This window comes from Linepithema humile, chromosome 2 (genome assembly GCF_040581485.1).
Source record: "Linepithema humile isolate Giens D197 chromosome 2, Lhum_UNIL_v1.0, whole genome shotgun sequence".
NCBI lineage: Eukaryota > Metazoa > Arthropoda > Insecta > Hymenoptera > Formicidae > Linepithema > Linepithema humile.
The window spans coordinates 6,073,857-6,089,289 of NC_090129.1; the positions used below are offsets into that span (position 1 = coordinate 6,073,857).

Sequence of the window (15,433 nt, forward strand, 5' to 3'; positions counted from 1 at the left end):
CCGTATCTTTATCATCTCGTCAAGCGCGTCTTTCTGTATAGCCCTGATGCCCTAATACTCGATCGACAGAATTTGACCGTGGGCGAGAATCGTTCTCACGCTCGAGGCAGGATCACGGCGTCCTCGAAGGAGGCATCTTCCGATATGGCCGAAGGGTCGTGAGAGGGTTCGAACCTCACAGCCTCCTTCGCGATCTTCCCTCCACGCGCAGTATATAGACGAGGACCTTTGAACCCGTAGAATTTCGTGTCGATAATTCCCAGCACGACGAAGGAAGCTAAATTCGACTTTGTGTTAAAATAATCTACGCCATAAAATGATAGAATATTTTGAATTTGATTGAAAGATTTAAGAATCTCTGTGATAATTTTTTTCATAATTTTTTCTGTCGTGGAATACTGAGGGAATCTTTTTCAATGAAATACTATAACACATATGACTAATTTAAAACATATCATTTATAATATAATTATAATTCAACTTTTATCAATAATTATAGAGGTGAAAGATTTGATCTATATTTTTCATTTTTGATATTTTGTCTAAATAATATCGTTTTTGGAATATATATATGAAAAAAAAAATAGATTTGTCTCGCGGAGTCTGATATTATGCAATTTTACAGTCAGTACAACTTGTTAATTAAAAATCAGTTTCTTTCATCACTGTATATCACATTTAATTAGTTCTCGAAAACTGAAGAAATTGCAGAATTTTATCTGCAAACTCTCATTTTCGCTGCATCACTGCACATTTCTAGGCAAATCTTAAGAATCCTCTCACTATTACTAAAAATCTAAAGTGTCAAAGTTCTCGGAAGGTGGGTCTTCCTCCTTACGTTCTTTTTTTTTTTTTTTTTTTTTTTTTCTTTCGTGGAAAGGCAAAGCCTCATCCGTTAGGCTCGTGGGAATCGAAGGACGAGTCCCACGGGCGTGAGAAAGCAGCTTCGAAGAGAGATCAAATCTTCTCAGGGTTACTAGGGAATCATTCGGTGCTAAGAAGCTTCTTCGGGGTGCAGGCATCCGCAAGGCGATTATTAAGTAATCCGATTAATTACGCTTCTGTAATTAGTTAGCACATTAAGTATAAAAAACGTTTATTTGTTATTAGATTTCTTACCTACGTAATGTGATTTTAACACAAAATGATGATCACGTTTCCTACGTTAAACGTTAATTATTTCTAACATTTCTTAATATATGCTTCTTTATTATGCACTTTGCGCGTAATAAATTAATGGATAACAGCATTATGCTTATTCTGAAGTTTTTACAGCAAAACAACACAATTTCGTTATCTATTTACGTTCTTGAAATTTAATTTTTAAGACAAACCAAATTATCGCGAAAAGAAATTGCGAAGAAAGATCTTTTTGGATTCATGTTTATAAAAACTTTTTTTTTTACTTGTAGATATTTAATACAGTTTAAAGATTCAATTATTTTATATTTTTATATCCTCCGTGCAATAGCATCAGAACAAGTGATAAGTAAACAAGCAGATAATAAAATCGATTAGGTCAATCTTTCGAGGATTTACAGCATCTAATTGGCTATCAACGAAAACTCGTTCTTCTTTTGACATGAATCGTATTCCTTTCCGCGCAACATTCTTGGTGTTTTCTGACTTCCTGGTATTGGATATTCGATTAATTCATGTTTACAATGTTCTTCACACCTCGATTCAGTCCTTAACATATTACAACGATAAAACAAGAGTATATGTTTGATATATACGATATATAAATAGATTAAATACATAAGAAAAAAATAAATCTTTAAAAAAGAATTGGCTCTTGTAACGTAGTGGTCCTACAATTTTCTTCAACTGTTTAGGGCCTGACCATGGGCCTCTCGTCGAAATTCCAGAACTACTTCGATGTTTCTGCTAGCCTAATACAAAATCTTGTACTAATTTATATTTACAATGCTTTTCACGCCTCTCAACATAGCGGAATAATGAGAAGTCATCTCAATAATTAGGCATCTTTCTTTGAAGCGATATTAGCCGGCCACAAATTACATCATGTTATCATTAAAGGTACTTGTATGTTCCATGACTTTCTGTCCTTTCTGCTATCCTGCTCTCTGGAATACACGAGATATCCGTTGAAAAATATTGGAGCACCTTTTATTCAATTCTCATCTAAAAAACAGAGAAAAATCAATTCAAATTTATCGATTGCAATTTAATAGAATATTGATATTTTAAATAATAAAATATTAGCATATTGCACTATTTTAGATTATCGAAATACGATGTTATTTATATCGTATAAATGCCCACCAAATAATATGATGTAAGATTCTAAGGCAGAAAAATGAATAAAATGTACATTTTAACATTCAAGTGAACAATGAACTTTGATACTATCAAAATATTGATAACAAGTCTTTTTTAAGAGAGGATGATAAATTGATGTTAGTGAATACAATATGCATCAAATAAGATAATATAGAATAACAGCTTGCAAGTTGGTTTTTCAACAGTTTGAAAAATGTATGACAAATTTCCGACAAACACATCCATTAACTATAAATGTCAATTACTGTACATCACCTATAATTGTGAAACACATACATATATTATCATTAGTAAAATTATTCATATGCATATAATCTTAACGATAGAAGCAAAATGGAATCAAATTGGAAATTAAAAAAAAGTTAAAAAAATTTTTTTAAATTGCGGTGAATAATTAAACGAGTAAAGAAAGAAGGTGAAGGAAATAAAAGTCATATGGAAAAATAGTATATAACTACTTTAGTTTTGGAAAAAGTATATAACTACTTTTGTTGACTTTTGAAATCAACATAAACAATGCAAAGAGTAAGTTTCCACAGCTGTTTATTCAAGCACTATATGGCACAATGTACCGACTTTTTCTTGATGAAGGTAGAAGTTCTTATGCTATATATTATTCTTGATTTGTCGTTTCCTGTGCGAGGAATGCAAAACTCGAGATTTGCGTAGCCGACAACTTCATGTAGCATGTACTGCCGAAACAGAATCCACAGTTCCAAGCTGCCTGCATTATTCTGCTTCGTTGCATCAGTAGGAAGCGCAAGTTTGAACGGAGACTGTGTTAAACATAAAATATCATAAAACACTGAAAGTAGGCGTTGAACAAATTTAATATTTATTTGTCAAACTCACGTTAAGACACTTTTCAAAGAGGTGGTACAGCAGAATCCAGAACAGAATAAGGTATCCCACGAGCATCCTTAAAATTACCGATAATTTATCAGTATAAGTTCCTTCACCTAGAATAAAATATAGAATTAATAACAGAATATAGCACACTCACATCCCAAGTAGCAAACGATCGTCATCATCTTTTTGTCGTCATAATTGATAATTAATTGATTATAATTGTCGTCATAACAATTATGACGACAAAAAGACGTCAGACGATCATTTGCTACTTGGGATGATCATCAAAAGCATTTTTAAAAGCAATTATTTTTTTTGGAAAATATAATAATCGAAAAACCCATTAATTCTTTCGGTGGAAAGGATTGAAATATAGTCCAAAAAATGTTCGTGTAGGGCATTATACATAGATACGCTGTCTGAATAACGTTTATTGCAACTGCAAAGTGCACATCTACATATCATTCTAATCTATAAATCTGACAAAAACCAAGCTAACTATTTCGGCAACTATTTCGCGTTGTTAAATACCGAAAGGATTAATTTTGTTTTTTGTAATTAATTGATGATTTTATCTTTCAGATTAATTATCTGAGATAAATAATTCTGGCCTTATCAGATGTACTAGACTCTTGCTTATGATACTTGTTCACTTTTCCGCGAGAGATTGACAATCTCATCGACCTTTAATGTATCCCGAGTGATTCTGAAAATATACAGCAAAGTATCATCGACCGATGATACCGCTACATATTCCACATCGGTCAATGCCTTACTATGGCTAATTCTAGATATAATGATATTAATATTCATAGAGCTTCTATATTCTCTTGCGTGCCACTACGTGTCGGTACGTGCCGCCAAGCGCTACGCGCGTTTTTTTTACATATCATGCACATCCAGATCTAATTAGTGATACACCGAATTTTCAAAACGCTGTAACTCAGGGAAAAATTGATGTAGCGACATGTGACAAAAATCGATCTTCTCGATTTTTCATGCGAATATTTACGCAGATTGCACATACTCTTATCATGATACACACTACATACATACTATGTACATATATGTATTAGGTTCAGATAAAATTTGTACATTTTATTTATCTCTGAAATGTTCGAACATGTAAATGTATTTTTTTAACGATTGGTCGACTTAATTAATCTCGATATTGCTCGCGTATCTTAATGCATCGGTGCATCGCGACATGGTATTATCGGTATCTGTTCGCTCATATTATAAAAATATATTATATAATAAGAAGAAATCTGAAATTTGAATTTTTGTGATTATTTTGCACCCGAAAAGCACGTACGCGGCGAATTTTCTCGAAACGAAAATGTACATTTTAACATTAATGCACATTTTATTCATTTTTATGCTTTAGAATCATATATCATATGATTTGACAGGTTTAAAACTTTATGCATTAAAATCTTATATTTTAAAGAAAAGAAGAAAGATTTACAGTGTTAAAATTAGGGCTCAGATATATTGTATGTTCGATCCGTTTGGACAGTTCAAATAAAAAAAAAATAAACAGCGAGTGAAAAATGAACTTTGCGACAGCAGTTCGAACTGAAGCCGTGATCGATTGGTAATGTCAATTTGTTACGTCTGAAGATATAAACAATTCCTACAGTTAAGAAAAGCAAGCGAGTATACAAACAAAAAGCGTATAATCTGAGAAATCTTTTACTTTAGCTTTACTTTACTTAAATATACGCAGTATATACGCAAATATATGTTGTGTCAAAAGAAATGAAGTCAGTTCGAACTTACCTTTAGCTCAAAAGATTCGGACTATTTGACATTCGAATTTGAGATTCGGATTGTCCGAATTTATCGATCACTTGAAATTTCCGAGCACTAATTAAAATGTACACAATCAAAATGTAAAGTTTATTTCTTCCCTTAAAATATAAGATTTCAACGCATCGCAGTAAAGAAAATGTAAATTCTAAATTGCTAGGTTTATCAATTTTTATAATATAAGATTCCGGTGTCTAATAATAAAAAAATATAGGGGAAGACTGGGAGTGAACTGACTGGGAATTGAATTGTGACAAGGATCGATTGTAACAGTGCGATTTCGAAAACTATTATACATACGTTATATGGAAAGACAATGCGTCTATCAAGATATTATCTTTGTTTTTCTACTTTGTCTTTTTTTTAATTTGGAAAATTTTGTCCGTCTATTTAATCTCACCGTCTCGATTAAACGTAGTAAAGGGATGAGTGATATAAAAAGCCTTGGGAGTACTCATTGTGCTTGTTAGGCTCTCATGATCCCCTGGTATCAGAAGCGCCACGCGCCTTCGTGGTTTTCCCACGAGCCCTCTCCAAGTTCTCACGCGGACGACTCTTTCCCTTCCTCCATGTGTGCTTCGGTATAGCCACACGAAAAAAAAGAAGCGAAAGAGAGAGAGAGAGAGAGAGACAAACAGAAAGGGTCGCGATAAGAATAGTAAATGATTTCCTCGGTTGATCGAGTCGCACGATTCAATATGTTCTTTTGAAATACCGCCAAGAATGGAGGTTTCTCGCAGTGAGACGAGACAAGCATGTATGTATGAAAATATAATATTTTAATTAAAATGTCATACGATGTACATGGTTCTTTCAAAATAATTATGTTTTACAAAGCTATGTAGAATTTTAAAAAAATGAAAGGATACACAGTTATATATTTTTTTCGGAGAAACATATTTTGCGGTATAAAGCACACTCTCTATTAACATATAAATTAAATTATAATATAAACAAATAAAAAACAAATTGCCAAAATAAGCTATCTCAAAGGAAGAAATAATATTCTTCAGAAATTTAATAGCGTATATATATAAAATGTTGTACATATTAAGTTTAATTTTTTTTATTATTTCTTGAATATTATTGCAGGTAAAAAGTTCGTGATTATACGAACTTTTCTGAAATATTCTGCATACATTAATAAACTATTTATGTTAATATATAATACTTACGAAACATTTCTTGTAATACAAGCTATATTATTCTCTAATTTGATAAAACAATGCAAAAAAAATGTTTTGACAATCCATTGACTTGTAATCGATGAAGAAAAATAATTCAATATCGAGTATTTTAAATATAAAATGTTCAGATCCGGGAAGACTTCTTAACGGCGGATGAAATCCTGGCAGACCCGAGTCTCATATTCTCGCATTACTGGAGAGACTCTCCCACGGTGCGATCCCGTGGGAACAATTTAATTGGCTTAAGAAGCCAGCCTTGTCCCAGGATACTGCTTTATCTTCCTCCCACCGTGTCTTTCTTTTTCATCTTCTCCGTCGAGTACTGGTCATTTTAAGCCGTTTAACCCTCCGTGTCGAAGATCGCCGACCTCTCGAATTGAATGCCCCATCGTAAAGCTTGACCCTTATCATGATCCATTCCTCTCTGGCTTCTAATTGGACGCTTCGACGAAACCGGCTGTATCTTGCCGAATGACGATTTCCATTCCCGGAAAATGATGGGATACTCTCACATAATTACATTCTATATCTCTATGTTTCTCAAAAATTGGGATGTAGAAAATATTTTATTATGTGCGTGTTTTAAATATTAATTAAAAACTTTGCAATAATTATAAACAAATTTTTTTAGCCATTATATTACGATTTTTTGAAAACTTTCTTAATGACAATAAGAAACTTAAGATTAATGTTAAATTTAACTTTCGTGGAGTACTGTAAAAGTACTTTGAACAAACTATTTTACGCATTTTTGTGGAGAATGCAATTTTTCTTTCTGATAAACAACGAAGAGTCGTAGAGAAGGATGATAAATATATTATCGTTGTGTAAAAATTATGTTTTTGTCTTGAAGGCAAAATGAATTCAGCTTATCCAATAAGTAATGCAATAAATAAGAGCAAAATGTGCAAAAGCTGTATCATATGAAACTCTTTCGCTTGTCTGTAAGCCTACTACCGAACCAGATCGCTTGGCTGGTTCTAGGGACGATTTGTCCCACGCTGCTGTGACCAGCCTGTGGGAATAAGCCTGCGTCTGGAATTCGTGAGAAAACGTGGGAAGCATACACGACACCGAGAGTCTTGTACGGTCGTCGCTATGTGCCGAGAAAGCAAACATGTTCTCGGATCTTAAATTTTAGAAATATTAAAATATTAAAAAACTCGAGACACAGTTTTGGACTTACGTACTATTGGATATTTTTTTGTAATATATGAAGCAAATTTACATATAAAACGAGAATTATAAAATTAGAATATCTTGCATTTAATCCAATACACCTAGCAAATTCTTTTTCTCTATATTTGTCATAATTATTTCGATAATGATTATTAGCAAAAGCTTGATTTTATATAAAGAAAATAAAATAACAAATCAAAGATATAGAAATAAGTTTTTTTCTATACATCTAAACATTTTATGTTTGATACAATCAAAAGGAAAATTGTTAAATAAAATTTAAATATAAATTTTAAATGTCAAAGTAATGAATCACTTTATATACAATTATATGTACATTTTGTGATTAAAGGACTAAAGAAACCTTAAAGGACATACACGATAGGCGGCAGAGCTGCCTCTGCGCGTTGATACGTGCCGGATACTCAGAGCAGCTATTTCACCTCTAAGTTCAACATTTTCTCACGCTCACGAATTTCACCGTTGTGCCTCCGAAATCTCATTATTTTTTGTATGTTGTTACAATAAAAAAGCGTGCACCATGAGAGAGCTGGCAGGAGACCATTCCGAAAAGGCGACAGAAAGACATTCCGAAACCACACTAGGAGACTTTCATTTACGATTTTGGAGCGCTCCGCCCTTTAAAATGCTTTTCTAGACCCAACATAGACCTTAACATTCTTAACGTTGATTTTATGGTCCTAGCCACACCTACCAAGACGTAACAAGAGGTACCTGAAAGAAGAAAATGTCTTCTCTCCCTTCTTTTTATCAGCTTAAAAATGTTTTGACACAATTTATATAATTTTACGTTCTTGAAAAATATAAGTTATAAAATCGGTTTTAAAATTATTAATATAATATATAAAACCAAAAAATAGACGTAATTTATTATTCACTACCGATATGTGCAAAAATATTCTTATTATTATTATTGAAATGACGAAATATAACGTACCTACTTCCGCAAAAGCATTCTATTTAAACTACACTTTACATACACTGTACTATATTTAATGTTCAAGAATATTGACACTTCTATAAAATTTTTATTGCTCGCTCAATCTGGAAATATAGAAAAATAAAATTTATATTTAAAAAGTTATACTTTCTTTACGCTATAATACATTATCAATAATAATATTAATAAAAGAATCAAAAATAATGAACGCATATCGTCAAACAGATTAGAATCGTTCTAAGTTACATGTTTAGAAGAACCAGGCAAACATAGTGAGATGGTAGTTGGCCTAAGCTACACTCGTATGCTAGGAACAGCCTTGGAATCTGAAGGTCATTCTAAACCTACCAGACAGGATTCAGCGACCGGTTGAGCATGTCGATTCCCGCGGCACCTCCTCGCGCATTGCTCTTGTTGGCTGGAGACCCAACCAGCAAGCATTGGAGCGAGGAGGAGAGACTTGATATGGAAGACGTGTCTTTATAATTTTAAATCTACTACTTGAAATAAGAATGTACAATTATTTTTTCAAAATTATTTCGGCTGCTGTTTTCTAAACACAAATTGTCATGGGTATGCTGTGTGTATAAAAAAATTCTCCGTGGGAAAAAAAATCTGTAATTAACCGAATTTTGTTAGCTTAATGCGCTCTTATACGAAAATCGTTTTCTTGACTCATTAATCATCGTCAGTTGGTACGTAAATGAAGATGTGATTAATGGCTCGGTAGTAATTAATTTTGATGCAGTAATAAGGTGCTACCAGCCAAAGACGATCGAAATCTTTAATCTGATTGATGCCTCGAGATTTTCGTAATGTGCAGGTTGATTAAAATTACAATACCCGCAATTTCTTTACTTTTAAATGGTTATTACATTTTAATCGCATGAATAATATTGAATAAAGTGTGAGCAAAAATTTGACTTCTTTCTTGAAAGTTTTATATTTTATAAATTTTTATAACTTTTTGACAAATATAAACACATATACGAAAGCATAATTGCGCGCGTGTTCCACATTATCTGCTCATTGTTTTTACTGTAAAAAAATATTTAGTTATTTATATGCACTGAAACGGAGACGTCTGTGACACACAGATTTTCATTTTTTATTTAGTGTTTTTTTTTATTAAAATCTTAGACAACACTTAACATTGGCTTTCGCATTTATATTCGCGCTACAACCGGACGAACAAGTCGACCATCCTGCAATGAACGTGCGGTGCGTTTATATTCGCCAGTCGCATCGTATGCGAAACGTCATCTCCTGGGAATCATCGATGTTTCCCATACCCAGCACTCTCCGTTCTCACCGTGAAAGCGATGTGAAACCAGACGTTTCCCAAAGAGCATTCGTGAGATTTATTTCAAATCCAAACTTCGCATATTTTTATTTGTTTCCAATCGTTTCTAATTATCTAGCATTTTAAAAAACGGTGAATGATCAATAGACCGATAATTTATAGAATTACAGAACTTTGTAAATAAGTTTAATTCTTGTTTAATTTGCTTCGCATTATTGGTCTCTCTGAAAGAGAAATTATGGAAAAATAAATTTTGCGTAAATGTAAATGCAAAAAAATCCATTACATTCTCTGAGATTCAATAATTTATTTATATTAATTTACCAATGCACGCGTTAAAATAAAATAGTTTATAAATGCATATTCAAATATACTTTTAACCGATGAAACGTACATATACAATATATATTTATACATATATATTTTTTTATTGTATTTATTTTTATATTCTGCAAATCTCACACAAATATTATTACCAGTATTACCGATGTTGCGTACGATAAATAACGAAATAGCAGTTATTATTTCGATTCAATATTCAATCACTAATCATTAAATCGTTAATTTTAATATCCGATACGTGTTATATAGAAGATAGCGAAAATTCGGGTTTTGCATTTAGACTTGGCTCGGTGTTATTCGACCGGTGCCAGCCGGGAACGCGACCACACCCGGAAGTTCATGCTTTCCTAGTAAAGTGATACAGTTTATTGGACTTCTTCGGATCGGAATGCGGTACCAATGACATCCTTATCTCGATATGAGAACGAATAAACGGTTCGTCCGAACAGCTAATTCAAGATGCATGTCATATGCGTGTACGTGACGTTTTACCTGTCATTATTCTCTTACGTAAAACGTTGGATGCACCAGCTGCATTTTTATACTACGCTGGTGAACCGACTATGCCTGGCCAGCAAGTGTCTCGACTCTTACGTATGTGTTTTTTTTTATTATCAGTAAAGGCAGAAGGCCGAATTATATTTTGTACGTAATCATACGTGGAATTATATATATATATATATAAGAGAACAATCAAAAAATTATTTTATTTTTTTATACACATTTGCATGTGCAAGTTTTTTTTTTTAATAAGATTAAGAATAATATGTTTTAAAAATAGTTAATATTAATTATTATCTTTTATATGACGATTACAAATAAAGAAAAAAAAATAATTACTCTTACTGAAAGGAATTGAAGCCTATGAGCATTGAGTCGTATCGATCGTCTCTCGTTAGTTGCTTCGTTTGCCGCTACGCGACGTATTTTCTCGTAGTTAAGATTTAATTCCAAAAGCATATAACGTATACAATTCCAATTACTACTATCGCTTCTCGGCTCTCTGAGCTAAGATCAAATGTGTAGTATCTGTTCTTATCAGCTTAATATCTGATACAATCCCCATAGGGGATTCAGAATATTAAATTGATTTTTGAACGTTGGCAGATTTTTCGGGGCTTGCTCTGGATCTGCTACTGGTCATCCTGACGTTGCAGTGAAGTCAGGAGTGGCCTTATAATTTATTTCCAAAATTAAGGATTTATTTCTAGGTTTCAAACATTTAAAATTTGCCTTTTTCAAAGAAAAGGTAATTGATGCAAAATAAATTTTATTCTTCATGTTGAGATTATTTGTCTATCTCGAGACAAATAATTTCACCGATCTCAAATCGAGATACTTAGAATGTATTAAAATTAATCTCACAACGGAGAATCCGAGAGAATGTACGAATTAAAATGAAAAATAAAATTTATTTTGCACCAATAATCTCCACTCCGAAGCGATAGCTCCGAGCTATTTAATACATACATATATTTGATTGATTATTGTGACTCTTTCATGCAATTTTAATCCCTTAATATTTTAAGGAGATATTTAAAAAATCTTTCTCTTTAAAAGTCTTAAAAATTGGCGATAGTTTTACAAGTTAAATAATTTGCGATAAAATTTAATGAGAAGAAATTGAAATTTGTGTTTGCTTTGACAGGTCATCAGTTGACGGTATTCAATAGCCAGTCCACGATCCAAGTAGGCGGACGATGGAATCGCAGCAAAGGCAGAGTGGAGCGACCATTCTTGGGTGTAATAGCCGGTCTGGTCATTAATGGTGCCAGAATTTTGGAGTTGGCGGCAGCCAAAGATGGTAGAGTCATGACCAGAGGAGATGTGCAGCTCTTACCAGCCGGAAGCCTCGTGGATCACGCCGCGCCGTTGCAAAAAATGCAACAGGTAATTTCCTTTGTAATTTTTATCAGTAATATCTTTTCAAATCTTAACATTAATTAATCTTGTAGACACCTGCATCCGGTTTTCCCGGTGTCATGGACGATCTTATATTCTCCGGCGCTGGAAGTGGTTGCGCCGGTGATGACGAAGACGAGGAATGCACGCCAATCTACGAGTCTGGTTCCGGTAAGTGTAAGTAACATTTCTGAAGACGTAAGTAATTAATTGTGCATTTGTGGTTTTCTCAAAAAGGAATTTTTATTTTTTTATTCACATGCGTGCTTACTCGTATAATATTTTGTCTACATTTTATAAAATTTTGTTTGTAAACATTTTTATTAGCGAAATTGCACGGATATCAAAGGCATTTCTTGTTTATATTTGTCCAATAACACAGCAACAATCTCTTCAATACATACTTCTTTTAATCTTATTTTATTGGTTTTATTTTTCAACTTTTTTTCAATATTTAGCAAATATCTTTCTAAGCAGAAATATATGTGTGTTTATATTTTCTACCTCTTTATAAAAGTTTTTTTTATAAAAGTTAATATTTAAATTTATTATTTCTTAAAAATTAATAGTAACAGCTTCTTTATTTGTCATTTGTCAAGAAAGTGTAGTCAAAAAAGAATTTGAGTGACTTAGTCTGATAGGATTAAAATAACATATCCCGCTTTATAATTTAACAAATTCTATTATTTATTTATAATTATAAGAAATTTTTTTATATTTTGTGTTTAATCTTTCTTTCATAAAAAATATTTTTGTAGAATTTACATATTTGTTGTAAAATATTAGGTTTACATAGATAATAAATTTTTAGTATATAAATTAAATATAAATATGAATAATTAAATAACAAATAATATGATTCTACCTATAACCTGTTATAATAGTGTACGTTGATTTATATATATATATATATATATATATATTTAAGATATCAGATATTATATATTTAGATATTAGATATTATATATTTAGATAAAATTTATATGAAAAGATGCAGAATGATCCTTAGAACAAAATTCCTCTTTACGATTTTGCAATAAAATCATTAGTTTAAAATTTATTTGCAAAAATGTAGCTTTCTCGCAAGCGCGTGTGAAACCATCGCTCCGTATATAAGAGTGATGCTATCGATTACCAGCGTGTTGTATGAAAGGAGAGATGTTTAGCACTCCCCTAGACAAGGACGGACACATATGTACTGGTAAGGCACGGTCGTCTTTGACGACTCTTACCAACACATTTTTTTTTATTAATTATAATGTATATAATAGAATTTGTTAAATCACAACATAAATTATTTTATTTTAATCTTTTAAACCAATTTTTTCAGATTAAATCATATTTTACGACGAATGACAAGTTTACCAATCTGATTCTTTAATTTAATATAAAATTTGTTGCTTGTATTGAATTGAAACATGAAAAGCACTTTGTACTTATGGCTTGACTTCACATATGTATAAATATACAATAACTATAAACATTATACAAGAAATTTTTAGTAAATAAAAATTTTATGATTTTTATTTAAATTTAAATTTATAATATAAAAACTGTTATTATCTATTTAATTGGATGTTCAAAAATATCGTATAGATTTATTAATAGACTTTACACCTTACATCATGTTATACGAGAAAGGGCTTCACGTCGCGTACGCACACACAGATCAGCACATATCGCATGGCATGCTACCTTTTCATCTTCATGCTCGCCCAGTTATATCTTCGATTCATTTACATATTTAGTATCGTCGGCCAGAGATAAGCCCAGTAGCATCTCTTTTCTTCTTTCAGCAAACTTCTTGCAACGGACTGAGATCCCGCTCCAAAATCTTCTGTAACTGACTAAAAACTAAATTAATATTCTTATCTTAATGAGATGTGATAAGTATAACGATCAAATAACTTATCGCATTCATTGCATTGCACGCAACGTATCAAAACATTTCCATTAAATTCGACTATTTATCTCATTTAATTATCTTTTTACTTGCTGTAATTTCCGTATTTCTAATTTTAAAAAAATTATTGAATATATGTATATACAATATACATATACATATATTTCACGAGGAATTGAATATTGATGAAATAAAAACACAAATTTCGAGAGATTAGTTTAATAATTAAAAAAAATTAATAATATTTTTTAAACAAGATTACGTTTTTTTAAGAAATTACTATTTATTACTACGATCTCGTACACATTCATAATTACGCACTTCTTTTTCTAGATGACATCATTACGCCAGTATACGTGGCGCCTACGCGATTACCAACAACGCTAAGGCCAAAGCTGCACAAGGATAAAATCCAAGAACGACCGTCTTGCGACGACGAAGAAGATTGCGAAGAGGGTTCGGGCGATCCTAGAACAACAGAAGAGATTTTTGTCACGTCGACCAGCGGTCCGTATTACAGAATATTATTTTGTTTCTTATCTTTAACACATTCTAAGTTACGAAACTCAAAAGACAATGTCTCAAATTCTACATTCTTAAATTAAATATGAAGAAATTTATCCAGAAACTGCCCCTGACATTCATACTTCTGAAAAATTAAAATTATGTATTACATGATTATAGCAAACTCATGCATAAATAAACCACAAAATAAAGCATTTAATGTAAGCCGCTTAGTCAAACGATTAAAGATGATGAGAGTAGCGCTCACGAAAGCGTCGATCGATGTCGTCATTCTCGGTCATCAGCTTTAATGAACAATCTCCCGTTACGGAAATACTCGCAACGTGGGCGACCTGCTCAGTTCGTAACGACTTTCTATGACGTGCGCACCAGTCGTCGACCAAGTCGCCCACCGTTGAAAATAGCATCAACATGCTACCGGGGGTGAGATTCTATCCAGTAGTAAAGCTCGCTTCATTGCGACGTCAACGGGAATATCACCCTTTGAAGCAACGTATTCGGAATGAAATATAGATAGTTCTTCGTGATATTTTTATACATCTATTCTGACATTTCAAAATTGTAGTGTGTGCTCGTAAAACCAAGTGTTTATAATTGTTTAAAAGTAAATTCTTGCTTTTTGAAATCGACGAGACACGAAGTCTTGTAAAACTGTATTGAACTGCAAAACATTCTTCGGTAATTAATGCCTAAAGTAATGAATAATATTTATAACGAGTTTACTTACTAAGTTGCAACGAAACATTCATAATTTTTCTTTCTACACATTTATATGAAGTTTTAAGATTTGTTGACATAGTGAAAACAATTTTGTGAAATAATTTTAATACAGTTTTTAATACAGTCGACATAATTTTTAAAAAGTGATGAAATTTTTACGCGACTCACGTCGCCAAGTTTAGACCCCATGCTATGCATACTAAAACTAAAGGACTTAATTATTGCTCTGTATTTGAAATGTCACTCACAGGCTTCGTTTAGAGAGAGCACATTGCTGTGCCAGCGTCTAGCGTGTCGTAAACTTCAGAACTACATACATAAACATGAGATGTTTATGAACTACAACATGCAAAATATTTTTATCAAATTTAGATTCAGAAGATAAATGTGTTGCACTACTTTCTGAGTATGTTTTCGCTAAATTTCCGCTAAATTTAATTAAAAAA

At 32.2% G+C, this 15,433-nt stretch overlaps 1 protein-coding gene, 1 long non-coding RNA gene and 2 other non-coding genes across 8 annotated transcripts in view; 3 read left to right on the forward strand and 1 right to left on the reverse strand.

Annotated features, from left to right (window-relative positions):
- Nrx-1 (Neurexin 1) overlaps positions 1 to 15,433 on the forward strand; it is a 212,125-nt gene that overhangs the window by 186,682 nt on the left and 10,010 nt on the right. For 3 of the 4 annotated variants that reach the window (XM_067349190.1, XM_067349194.1, XM_067349193.1), the window contains 3 exons: positions 11,586 to 11,827; positions 11,893 to 12,016; positions 14,076 to 14,249. In XM_067349190.1, coding sequence (XP_067205291.1) covers positions 11,586 to 11,827; positions 11,893 to 12,016; positions 14,076 to 14,249 — 540 coding nt within the window. The remainder of the gene's footprint in view (positions 1 to 11,585; positions 11,828 to 11,892; positions 12,017 to 14,075; positions 14,250 to 15,433) is intronic. The other variant, XM_067349191.1, reaches the window with a different exon arrangement.
- Positions 10,925 to 11,119, forward strand: LOC136998298 (U2 spliceosomal RNA). The gene has a single exon (XR_010888892.1). It is a non-coding gene; the product is annotated as a U2 spliceosomal RNA (small nuclear RNA).
- On the forward strand, positions 12,979 to 13,083 carry LOC136998295 (U6atac minor spliceosomal RNA). Its single transcript, XR_010888889.1, has one exon. It is a non-coding gene; the product is annotated as a U6atac minor spliceosomal RNA (small nuclear RNA).
- On the reverse strand, positions 13,195 to 15,310 carry LOC136997821 (uncharacterized). Of its 2 annotated transcripts, none has more exons than XR_010888466.1 (3): positions 15,236 to 15,310; positions 14,064 to 14,210; positions 13,195 to 13,686 (listed from the first exon to the last, which is right to left on the reverse strand). It is a non-coding gene; the product is annotated as an uncharacterized lncRNA (long non-coding RNA). The 2 variants fall into 2 exon arrangements; XR_010888467.1 differs by lacking the exon at positions 15,236 to 15,310 and adding an exon at positions 14,515 to 15,224.